General features: G+C 51.3%; 1 protein-coding gene across 1 annotated transcript in view; it reads right to left on the bottom strand.

Moving 5' to 3' along the window:
- Window positions 1-11,529, bottom strand: part of TALDO1 (transaldolase 1) — a 29,988-nt gene extending 18,459 nt beyond the window's left edge. The window contains exon 1 of the mRNA XM_077287810.1: window positions 11,315-11,529. Within this exon, the coding sequence (XP_077143925.1) occupies window positions 11,315-11,414 (100 nt within the window). The 5' untranslated portion in view covers window positions 11,415-11,529. The remainder of the gene's footprint in view (window positions 1-11,314) is intronic.
- Between the last annotated feature and the right edge of the window lie 1,189 nt (window positions 11,530-12,718).

Raw genomic sequence — 12,718 nt, 5'->3', positions numbered from 1 at the left:
ATCATTCTCTGCAGTTTATATCTAAAGTTGCTTTGTTTTTTAACATTATTCCCTCACTTCAGATTTTGAAAAACACCTGGTGAATAAAAATTGCATGTCACATTGGTCAAGTATTTTTTAGCACTTTTGGGTGTGGATCCTTTGCAAAATACTTCTCAAAATCATTTAAAAAACCCTTCTGAACACAGATAAACACTCCCAAAATAGTATTTCTTGAAGCGGCTTCCGTTTGAATAACCTGTGCTCGAACCACTCAGGCTACTTTCACACTAGCGTCATGCACTGCACGTCGCAATGCGACGTGCCGACGCAACGACGCTAGCGTTGAAAGCGCCGCACAACAGGGGCAGCGGATGCTGTTTTTCAACGCATCCGCTGCCCCATTGTGAGGTGCGGGGAGGCGGGGGCGGAGTTCCGGCCACGCATGCGCGGTCGGAAAAGACGGGAACGACGCACCAAAAAACGTTGCATGCAACGTTTTTTGCGGCTGACGGTCCACCACAACACGACGCAACCGTCGGTTGCGACGTGTGTCAATGGTTCGCTAATGTTAGTCTATGGAGAAAAAACACATCCTGCAAGCACTTTTGCAGGATGCGTTTTTTCAACAAAACGACGCATAGTGACGTGCAGGGCACGACGCTAGTGTGAAAGTAGCCTTAAAAAAAAAAAAACAGTCTTCACACATCCTTACATTGAGGCAGGGACCTTGTGCAGATAGCTCTGCTCCATGCTGACAAGTGGATACAGCTGAATTCATGTTGCTAGTTTGTCACAATGTATCAGTCCAGACCATTTGCCTTTCAGAGCATTTAGCCCGGTTCACTATGTATTGATTTAGGCCTTCGCCGGAATTTTTTGGAGAGTCTGAAAACTATACATTTTTGGAAAGGTTATAGTATAAGCAATACGAAAAACAATGTTTCCATTTGCCCCGAGTCCCACGTGACCGCCATATTGGATTTTACAAAATGGCTGACGTAAAACCAATTTTCGTTAATATCTCAGCTTATAAATAACATAAAAATAAAATTTGACAGCTAAACATACATTTTAGGGCTAAGAAATGCAATATTACTAGTTGCAGATGTGTTTTAGATATTTACTACAGCAGTTTTTTATAATTAATTAGTATTGACATAATAATACATAATGACAGGAATCACATGTTTTTTTTTTTTAATTAGCCATTATAGAGATATAGCCAGCACTCAGCTGAGAGCAGACTAGCCATGTACAGGGTTTGCTGCCTCTGAATTCACCGACAGCCAATTCATTTCTTGAAAATGGTGAGGAACTAATGGAGACGCTCAAGTACAACGCTGGGCGGGAAAATACTAAAACCCTATGTGTCATATTTGTCTATACCTATGCCTATGGTAGATTTTACCTATGCCTATGGTAGATTTTTTAGTCATTTTTGTCTGTACCTATGCCTATGGTAGATTTTGTACAGTGTGCGGGAAATCAGCGATTCCGCAAAATTAATGAACATGTTGCTTTTTTTTCCGCGATTTGTTTTTTCGCGGAAAAAAAATCGCAACATTTGCACAAGTTTTGCGGATTACATAGAAACGATTGGGAACCATATGTAAGCGTTTTTTTCACGTTTTTATAGCGAAAAAAACGCGATAAATACTGAACGTGTGCACATAGCCTTACAACTCCCTTCTCTGTGTACCTGAACTGAGAGAGGGAGGGTGATGTTTTGTGTGAGATAAAGGCACCTTCACACTGAACAACTTAACAACGATAAGGATAGCGATTCGTGACGTTGCAGCGTCCTGGATAGCGATATCGTTGTGTTTGACACGCAGCAGCGATCAGAATCCTGCTGTGCCATCGTTGGTCGGAGCTAGAAGGCCAGCACCTTATTTCATCGCTGGATCACCCGCTGAAATCGCTGGATCGGTGTGTGACGCGGATTCAGCGATGTCTTCACTGGTAACCAGGGTAAACATCGGGTTACTAAGCGCAGGGCCTCGCTTAGTAACCCGATATTTACCCTGGTTACCATTGTAAATGTAAAAAAAAACAAACACTACATACTTACATTCCGGTGTCTGTCGGGTCCCCCGGCGTCCGCTTCCCTGCACTGTGTCAGCGCAGGCCGGCCGTAAAGCAGAGCACAGCGGTGACGTCACCGCTCTGCTTTAGGGCTGGCGCTTACACAGTGCAGGGAAGCGGACGCCGGAGGACGCGACAGACACCGGAATGTAAGTATGTAATGTTTGGTTTTTTTTACATTTACACTGGTAACCAGGGTAAACATCGGGTTACTAAGCGCGGCCCTGCGCTTAGAAACCCGATGTTTACCCTGGTTACCTGGGGACTTCGGCATCGTTGGTCGCTGGAGAGCTGTCTGCGTGACAGCTCTCCAGCAACCACACAACGACGAGACAGCGACGCTGCAGCGATCGGCATCGTTGTCTATATCGCTGCAGCGCCGCTTAATGTGACGGTACCTATAGGCTAGAAGCTAGTGTTAATATTGTCTACCTTGAGATAGTATATAAACCCTCCTCTCACACATCCAGTACCCTAGCAACCAGAGAATGCAGAGTAAGTGGACATGCTAGCTGGGGCATATCTTACAGAAGTCAAGCTGCAACACCAGGCTCTCCCATCATCACTTTGGTAAGTATTACGAATAACCGTTTTAAGCTCCGTTTTTTTTATTGGAATAAGTTCATATTAGTGACAAAGTTACTTTCCCAGTTTCATTAAGATCTTTTTAGGGATTCAGTCTTTATGCGCCGCCATATAGTCTTCCATACCTATGCCTACTGTGTTATCATGGTTGGAAACGGAATAACTGTTTTAAGCTCCGTTTTTTTTATTGGAATAAGTTCATATTAGTCCAACAAGGTTATCTTCCAAGTTTCGTTAAGATCTTTTTAGGGATTCAGTCTTTATGCGCCATATTCTGCCATACCTATGCCTAGTGTGATATCATGGTTGGAAACGGAATAACGGTTTTAACCCCTTCCCGACATGTGACGGTATAGTACGTCACATGTCGGGACCCCCGCTTTGATGTGTGCTCCGGCGGTGAGCGCACATCAAAGTCGCGACATGTCAGCTGTTTTTTACAGCTGACATGTGCGCGCAATAGCGGCGGGTGAAATCGCGATCACCCGCCGCTATTAACTAGTTAAATGCCGCTGTCAAAAGCAGACAGCGGCATTTAACTACCGCATCCGGCCGTGCGGCCGGATGTGAGCGCATCGCCGGCCCCCGTCACATGATCGGGGGTCGGCGATGCTTGTACATTGTAACCATAGAGGTCCTGGAGACCTCTATGGTTACTGATCGCCGGTGGCTGTGAGCGCCCCCCTGTGGTCGGCGCTCACAGCACACCTGCATTTTAGCTACATAACAGCGATCTGATGATCGCTGTTATGTAGCAGAGCCGATCGGGCTGTGCCTGCTTCTAGCCTCCCATGGAGGCTATAGAAGCATGGTAAAAGTTAAAAAAAAAGTAAAAAAAAATGTGAAAAAAATAAAAAAAATATAAAAAGTTTAAATCACCCCCCTTTCGCCCCAATCAAAATAAATCAATAAAAAAAACCCCCAACCTACACATATTTGGTATCGCCGCGTTCAGAATCGCCCGATCTATCAATAAAAAAAAAACATTAACCTGATCGCTAAACGGCGTAATGAGAAAAAAATCGAAACGCCAGATTTACGTTTTTTTGGTCGCCACGACATTGCATTAAAATGCAATAACGGGCGATCAAAAGAACGTATCTGCACCAAAATGCTATCATTAAAAATGCCAGCTCGGCACGCAAAAAATAAGCCCTCACCTGACCCCAGATCACGAAAAATAGAGACGCTACGAGTATCGGAAAATGGCGCAATTTTGTTTTGTTTTTTTGCAAAGTTTGGAATTTTTTTTCACCACTTAGGTGAAAAATAACCTAGTCATGTTAGGTGTCTATGAACTCGTACTGACCTGGAGAATCATAATGGCAGGTCAGTTTTAGCATTTAGTGAACCTAACAAAATAGGCAAGCAAAAAACAAGTGTGGGATTGCACTTTTTTTGCAATTTCACTGCACTTGGAATTTTTTTCCCGTTTTCTAGTACACGACATGGTAAAACCAATGATGTCGTTCAAAAGTACAACTCGTCCCGCAAAAAATAAGCCCTCACATGGCCAAATTGACGGAAAAATAAAAAAGTTATGGCTCTGGGAAGGAGGGGAGCGAAAAACGAAAACGGAAAAAGCTCCGGGGGTGAAGGGGTTAAGCTCCGTTTTTTTTATTGGAATAAGTTCATAGTAGTAAAACAAGGTTATCTTCCAAGTTTCGTTAAGATCTTTTTAGGGATTCGGTCTTTATGCGCCATATTCTGCCATACCTATGCCTAGTGTGTTATCATGGTTGGAAACGGAATAACGGTGTTAAGCTCCGTTTTTTTATTGGAATAAGTTCATATTAGTCCAACAAGGTTATCTTCCAAGTTTCATTAAGATCTTTTTAGGGATTCAGTCTTTATGCGCCGCCATATTCTGCCATACCTATGCCTATGGTATTTTTTTTTCTAAAGTTGTATTTTTTTAATGTATTTTTCCTTTCCACTTCACTCTATTTAAAAATAAATTAGCGGAGGTTAAACTTTAATTGCGTTTTCAACAAGGCAAACCCATACATTTCTATATAGTAACTTTAAACTAACACTGAATCCCTAAGAAGATCTTGATGCAACTTTGAAAATAAGTTTGTCATTAATATGAACTTTTTCCAGCAAGAAAAAGAGAGCTTAAAAATGTAATTCTGTTTTCAACAATGTTAATTCATACATTCCTATATAATAACTTTACATTTCAAATAAACAGTGAATCCCTAAGTAGATCTTTATCGAAAAATTTTGCCTTAGGCCGGCCTCACACTAGCGTGTTTTACGGACGTATGAGAGGTGCTGAAAATACGGATTGCACACGGTACAATGCTTGTCTATGCCCCAGCTCCTATCAGCCCTATTTTACTGATCCGTATATTATACGGTCTTCTACGGCCGTAGAAAATCACAGCATGCTGCGTTTGTCACCGTATTGCGCAAGAAAAATACGCCAATGAAAGTCTATGGGGGTGAGAAAAATACAGATTACACACGGACCAGCAGTGTGACTTGCGAGAAATACGCACCGTTTCCAACCATGATAACACAGTAGGCATAGGTATGGAAGACTATGGCGGCGCATAAAGACTGAATCCCTAAAAAGATCTTAATGAAACTTGGAAGATAACCTTGTTGGACTAATATGAACTTATTCAAATAAAAAAAACGGAGCTTAAAACCGTTATTCCGTTTCCAACCATGATAACACAGTAGGCATAGGTATGGAAGACTATGGCGGCGCATAAAGACTGAATCCCTAAAAAGATCTTAATGAAACTTGGAAGATAACCTTGTTGGACTAATATGAACTTATTCAAATAAAAAAAACGGAGCTTAAAACCGTTATTCCGTTTCCAACCATGATAACACAGTAGGCATAGGTATGGAAGACTATGGCGGCGCATAAAGACTGAATCCCTAAAAAGATCTTAATGAAACTTGGAAGATAACCTTGTTGGACTAATATGAACTTATTCCAATAAAAAAACGGAGCTTAAATCCGTTATTCCGTTTCCAACCATGATAACACAGTAGGCATAGGTATGGCAGAATATGGAGCATAAAGACTGAATCCCTAAAAAGATCTTAACGAAACTTGGAAGATAACCTTGTTGGACTAATATGAACATATTCCAATAAAAAAAACGGAGCTTAAAACCGTTATTCCGTTTCCAAAAAAGTGAACCCCTACATTCATGTATAGCAACTTTATGTCAAAATAAATACATAAGTAAATAAATTGGTTACTCTGCTTCAAATAGAGTGAAGTGTAAAGGAAAACTAAATTAAGAAAATGAAACGGTAAAAAAAAATCTAAAATAGGCATAGGTATAGATGAATACGACTAAAATATCTACCATAGGCATAGGTATAGGTTAATTTGGCACATAGGGTTTTAGTATGCACCCGCTGGGCGTTTGTCAGCTCCATACACTGACTGATGGCAGCAGGCACCTTGTGAAGGGAAAGATTAAGGCAGGGGTGGGGAATCTTTTCTGCCAAGGGCCCTATAGATATTTATATCATCCTTGGGATGGACACTACAGCAAACAGCCCAATGACACTGCTGGGAATCAGGGTCTCTTGACTCCATTATGCTGTTCACATCAGATTAAGCAGCAAAAACCTGATGACTGATTCCCTTGAAGATTCTAGTGATCAGGGAGGAGCACACCAGGGCCCTCAATGATCAGTCATTTGTCACCTTTCTGGAGAGAAATGTCTATTGTAAGAAAATCACTTTAAAAGCAAATCTCACCACTTTCAAGCTGCCATTTCCAAGGGCATCAAAGCAATGATCAACACCATTTCCAGCACACATCACTGGAGGCACAGTCTGCACCATTGGGATGTCAAAGAACAGCTGAAACTTGTGACTGGCTGCAGCGGTCAGATGACAACCAGCACGTAATGTGTGCTTTCTTGAGTCACCTGAACAATCACAGGTTCAGCACTCCTGTGACATTCGGATGGCATAGCCGTTGTTTCCAGAGCTGGCACAGACCACTGAAGCCGCACGCACTAGATCCACGGAGCTGGCAGCAGGAGAGAGCATCAGTTTGTTATTTTGAGAAGATTCATAGCTAGGAAAAGATTTGCGATGTCAGACAACTACGTTCATGCAATCCATTGATTAAATACTTCAGCAGCACAAATTTGTTTTCTACTCCAATAAGATCACCTCCAAATTATATAACTTGCCCACCTCTACCGTCAGAAGTATTAGGACAGGCTTGGTATCAACGCACTGGCTGCAACTATTGTATAATTTATATCATATTTTTTAAAAAAATACATAACTTGATGAGTAGACCTGTAACCATGGATCAGGCCTAGGTTACAGAGGTGTCAGTCACCTGCAGGATTACTGAGGGGCAGCACTATTCCCTGTGGGTACAGAGGCTGGCACCACATCCAGCACCGAGGGGCAGCACTAGTCCCTGACACTGTACCCAGAACTGAAGGGCACCACTACTCCCTGGCACGGCACCCAGCACTGAGAGGCACCACTACTACCTGGCACCATACCCAGCACTGAGGGGCACCACTACTCCCTGGCACGGCACCCAGCACTGAGGGCACCACTACTCCCTGGCACCTTACACAGCACTGAGGGGCACCACTACTCCCTGGCACCGTACCCAGCACTGAGGGGCACCACTACTCCCTGGCACTGTACCCAGCACTGAGGGGCACCACTACTCCCTGGCACCGCACCCAGCACTGAGGGGCACCACTACTCCCTGGCACCGCACCCAGCACTGAGGGGCACCACTACTCCCTACTCCCTGGCACCGCACCCAGCACTGAGGGCCACCACTACTCCCTGGCACAGCACCCAGCACTGAGGGGCACCACTATTCCCTGGCACCGCGCCCAGCACTGAGGGGCACCACTACTCCCTGGCACCGCGCCCAGCACTGAGGGGCACCACTACTCCCTGGCACCGCGCCCAGCACTGAGGGGCACCACTACTCCCTGGCACCGCGCCCAGCACTGAGGGGCACCGCGCCCAGCACTGAAGGGCACCACTACTCCCTGGCACCGCACCCAGCACTGAGGGGCACCACTACTCCCTGGCACCGCACCCAGCACTGAGGGGCACCACTACTCCCTGGCACCGCACCCAGCACTGAGGGGCACCACTACTCCCTGGCACCGCACCCAGCACTGAGGGGCACCACTACTCCCTGGCACCGCACCCAGCACTGAGGGGCACCACTACTCCCTGGCACCGCACCCAGCACTGAGGGGCACCACTACTCCCTGGCACCGCACCCAGCACTGAGGGGCACCACTACTCCCTGGCACCGCACCCAGCACTGAGGGGCACCACTACTCCCTGGCACCGCGCCCAGCCCAGAGGGGCACCACTACTCCCTGGCACCGCGCCCAGCCCTGAGGGGCACCACTACTCCCTGGCACCGCGCCCAGCCCTGAGGGGCACCACTACTCCCTGGCACCGCGCCCAGCACTGAGGGGCACCACTACTCCCTGGCACCGCGCCCAGCACTGAGGGGCACCACTACTCCCTGGTACCGCGCCCAGCACTGAGGGGCACCGCGCCCAACACTGAAGGGCACCACTACTCCCTGGCACCGCACCCAGCACTGAGGGGCACCACTACTCCCTGGCACCGCACCCAGCACTGAGGGGCACCACTACTCCCTGGCACCGCACCCAGCACTGAGGGGCACCACTACTCCCTGGCACCGCACCCAGCCCTGAGGGGCACCACTACTCCCTGGCACCGCGCCCAGCCCTGAGGGGCACCACTACTCCCTGGCACCGCGCCCAGCCCAGAGGGGCACCACTACTCCCTGGCACCGCGCCCAGCCCAGAGGGGCACCACTACTCCCTGGCACCGCGCCCAGCCCTGAGGGGCACCACTACTCCCTGGCACCGCGCCCAGCCCTGAGGGGCACCACTACTCCCTGGCACCGCGCCCAGCACTGAGGGGCACCACTACTCCCTGGCACCGCGCCCAGCACTGAGGGGCACCACTACTCCCTGGCACCGCGCCCAGCACTGAGGGGCACCGCGCCCAGCACTGAGGGGCACCACTACTCCCTGGCACCGCACCCAGCACTGAGGGGCACCACTACTCCCTGGCACCGCACCCAGCACTGAGGGGCACCACTACTCCCTGGCACCGCACCCAGCACTGAGGGGCACCACTACTCCCTGGCACCGCACCCAGCACTGAGGGGCACCACTACTCCCTGGCACCGCACCCAGCACTGAGGGGCACCACTACTCCCTGGCACCGCACCCAGCACTGAGGGGCACCACTACTCCCTGGCACCGCACCCAGCACTGAGGGGCACCACTACTCCCTGGCACCGCGCCCAGCCCAGAGGGGCACCACTACTCCCTGGCACCGCGCCCAGCCCTGAGGGGCACCACTACTCCCTGGCACCGCGCCCAGCACTGAGGGGCACCACTACTCCCTGGCACCGCGCCCAGCACTGAGGGGCACCACTACTCCCTGGCACCGCGCCCAGCACTGAGGGGCACCGCGCCCAGCACTGAAGGGCACCACTACTCCCTGGCACCGCACCCAGCACTGAGGGGCACCACTACTCCCTGGCACCGCACCCAGCACTGAGGGGCACCACTACTCCCTGGCACCGCACCCAGCACTGAGGGGCACCACTACTCCCTGGCACCGCACCCAGCACTGAGGGGCACCACTACTCCCTGGCACCGCACCCAGCACTGAGGGGCACCACTACTCCCTGGCACCGCACCCAGCACTGAGGGGCACCACTACTCCCTGGCACCGCACCCAGCACTGAGGGGCACCACTACTCCCTGGCACCGCACCCAGCACTGAGGGGCACCACACCCAGCACTGAGGGGCACAACTACTCCCTGGCACCGCACCCAGCACTGAGGGGCACAACTACTCCCTGGCACCGCACCCAGCACTGAGGGGCACAACTACTCCCTGGCACCGTACCCAGCACTGAGGGGCACCACTACTCCCTGGCACCGCACCCAGCACTGAGGGGCACCACTACTCCCTGGCACCGCACCCAGCACTGAGGGGCACCACTACTCCCTGGCACCGCACCCAGCACTGAGGGGCACCACTACTCCCTGGCACCGCACCCAGCACTGAGGGGCACCACTACTCCCTGGCACCGCACCCAGCACTGAGGGGCACCACTACTCCCTGACACCGCACCCAGCACTGAGGGGCACCACTACTCCCTGGCACCGCACCCAGCACTGAGGGGCACCACTACTCCCTGGCACCGCACCCAGCACTGAGGGGCACCACTACTCCCTGGCACCGCACCCAGCACTGAGGGGCACCACTACTCCCTGGCACCGCACCCAGCACTGAGGGGCACCACACCCAGCACTGAGGGGCACAACTACTCCCTGGCACCGCACCCAGCACTGAGGGGCACAACTACTCCCTGGCACCGCACCCAGCACTGAGGGGCACAACTACTCCCTGGCACCGCACCCAGCACTGAGGGGCACCACTACTCCCTGGCACCGCACCCAGCACTGAGGGGCACCACTACTCCCTGGCACCGCACCCAGCACTGAGGGGCACCACTACTCCCTGGCACCGCACCCAGCACTGAGGGGCACCACTACTCCCTGGCACCGCACCCAGCACTGAGGGGCACCACTACTCCCTGGCACCGCACCCAGCACTGAGGGGCACCACTACTCCCTGACACCGCACCCAGCACTGAGGGGCACCACTACTCCCTGGCACCGCACCCAGCACTGAGGGGCACCACTACTCCCTGGCACCGCACCCAGCACTGAGGGGCACCACTACTCCCTGGCACCGCACCCAGCACTGAGGGGCACCACTACTCCCTGGCACCGCACCCAGCACTGAGGGGCACCACTACTCCCTGGCACCGCACCCAGCACTGAGGGGCACCACTACTCCCTGGCACCGCACCCAGCACTGAGGGGCACCACTACTCCCCGGCACCGCACCCAGCACTGAGGGGCACCACTACTCCCTGGCACCGCACCCAGCACTGAGGGGCACCACTACTCCCTGGCACCGCACCCAGCACTGAGGGGCACCACTACTCCCTGGCACCGCACCCAGCACTGAGGGGCACCACTACTCCCTGGCACCGCACCCAGCACTGAGGGGCACCACTACTCCCTGGCACCGCACCCAGCACTGAGGGGCACCACTACTCCCCGGCACCGCACCCAGCACTGAGGGGCACCACTACTCCCTGGCACCGCACCCAGCACTGAGGGGCACCACTACTCCCTGGCACCGCACCCAGCACTGAGGGGCACCACTACTCCCTGGCACCGCACCCAGCACTGAGGGGCACCACTACTCCCTGGCACCCCACCCAGCACTGAGGGGCACCACTACTCCCTGGCACCGCACCCAGCACTGAGGGGCACCACTACTCCCTGGCACCGCACCCAGCACTGAGGGGCACCACTACTCCCTGGCACCACACCCAGCACTGAGGGGCACCACTACTCCCCGGCACCGCTACTCCCTGGCACTAGTCTGCACCCAGCACATGGGCACGTGACCAGGAGACAGAGTGCAGCACCCGCCGCACGTGTCACAGCTGGGCTCTGGCAGAGCACGCTAAGACTTGTAGTCCCCTCAGACCTGTACACACCGCTGTGGAGGAGGAGGCCCCGTCACTTCTGCACAAGCAGCGCTCACCATTGAAGTCGCCGGTGTCGGCCACCACCACTGTGTGGCTCTTGAGCTGCTCCAGCGCTGACTCCTCCATCCTCTGCTTCTTCACTGCACTGTTGGACATCACAGGGGCCTGAATGGGGCGGTGGGGGTATATATATAGCTGTGGCCGGCAGAGGGGCGCGAGGGACTCAGCCAATGGGAGCGGAGGGATGAGCGCGCGTCCACACCACACCGCGGGAGCGAGAGACAGGGACAGGTCCCACCAATCAGCGAACGCCGAGAAGAACACGTGATCTGAGCCCGCCTTCTCACCTGCCCGACGTGCCAGGAAGAATGACAGGTCCGTTGACCAATCAGAGAGGAGGAGTCTGGTGGACGATGCTGAGGTAAATCCTGTCACCGTCCTGTGAGGACAACGCTGCACATAGTGAGTCACTCAATGTATCAATAAAAGGCAAAAACGTATGAAATGCTGATAATTGTACTTCAGTAACCATAGAAACATCCGACTAAAAGATCGAAAAACAGAAACAGCAACATTTGAGTCAGTGTCAAAACTTCTTGAAGTTTTCAACGTTATCTGTGAGAACACGGTGGGGGTCGGGACATTCCCTGATATCCCAGGACCCCAGGAGAACTCCTCAAAATTGGGTCATTTTTTACTGATATATTTTATTTATGTGTAATTAAAAAATGCCTTACGTGGAGCCCGCCAAATATTGAGGGAATTACATGGAGCCAAAAAATGCAACAAAAGTAAAAAAAAAACAAACAAACAAATGCCTTGTCTGTGGGATTTTATAGTTAAAAAAGGAGTCAATGCAAAAAAAATGCATAAAGAAAAAACTTTTTTTGAATAAAATGATTTATTAATAAACACTTTAATGGCTCATTCACACTTTAGTGTTTGTCGCATGTGTTGCCCCTATCTGAACACCGGCACACTATGGGAGCCATCAGTTGGGGGAGTCCGGTTCCAGTGCTGGCACGGACCCTCCACTCAAATACCTCCCCCGTTCCACACTGCTTCGATCTCTTCAGCATCTTCTGACTCTGTTGCGTCTCAGGGCAGAGGAGAAATGACGTCAGTACAGCGCGCCCTCTGCCGAGCAGTGCAAAGAGTCAGAAGACACTGAGGTGACCGCACAGCGGGGAACGAGGAGAGGTGAGTATTTGATTATTTATTTTTTATGTATGTAGCAATATATGGGTCAATTATACTGTATGGATCAATATATGGGGCCTATTATGCTGTATGGAACATTATATGGGGCCACTACACTGTATAGAACATTATATGGGGCTCATTATACTGCATGGAGAAATATATGGGGCTCATTATACTGTATGGAGCAATATATGGGGCCTAATATACTGTATAGAACATTATATGGGGCCACTGTTCTGTATGGAGCAATATATAGG

This window comes from Ranitomeya variabilis, chromosome 2 (genome assembly GCF_051348905.1).
Source record: "Ranitomeya variabilis isolate aRanVar5 chromosome 2, aRanVar5.hap1, whole genome shotgun sequence".
Lineage (NCBI taxonomy): Eukaryota > Metazoa > Chordata > Amphibia > Anura > Dendrobatidae > Ranitomeya > Ranitomeya variabilis.
Note: the sequence above shows the minus strand (reverse complement) of the source record. Positions and strands in the feature narration are given on the sequence as shown.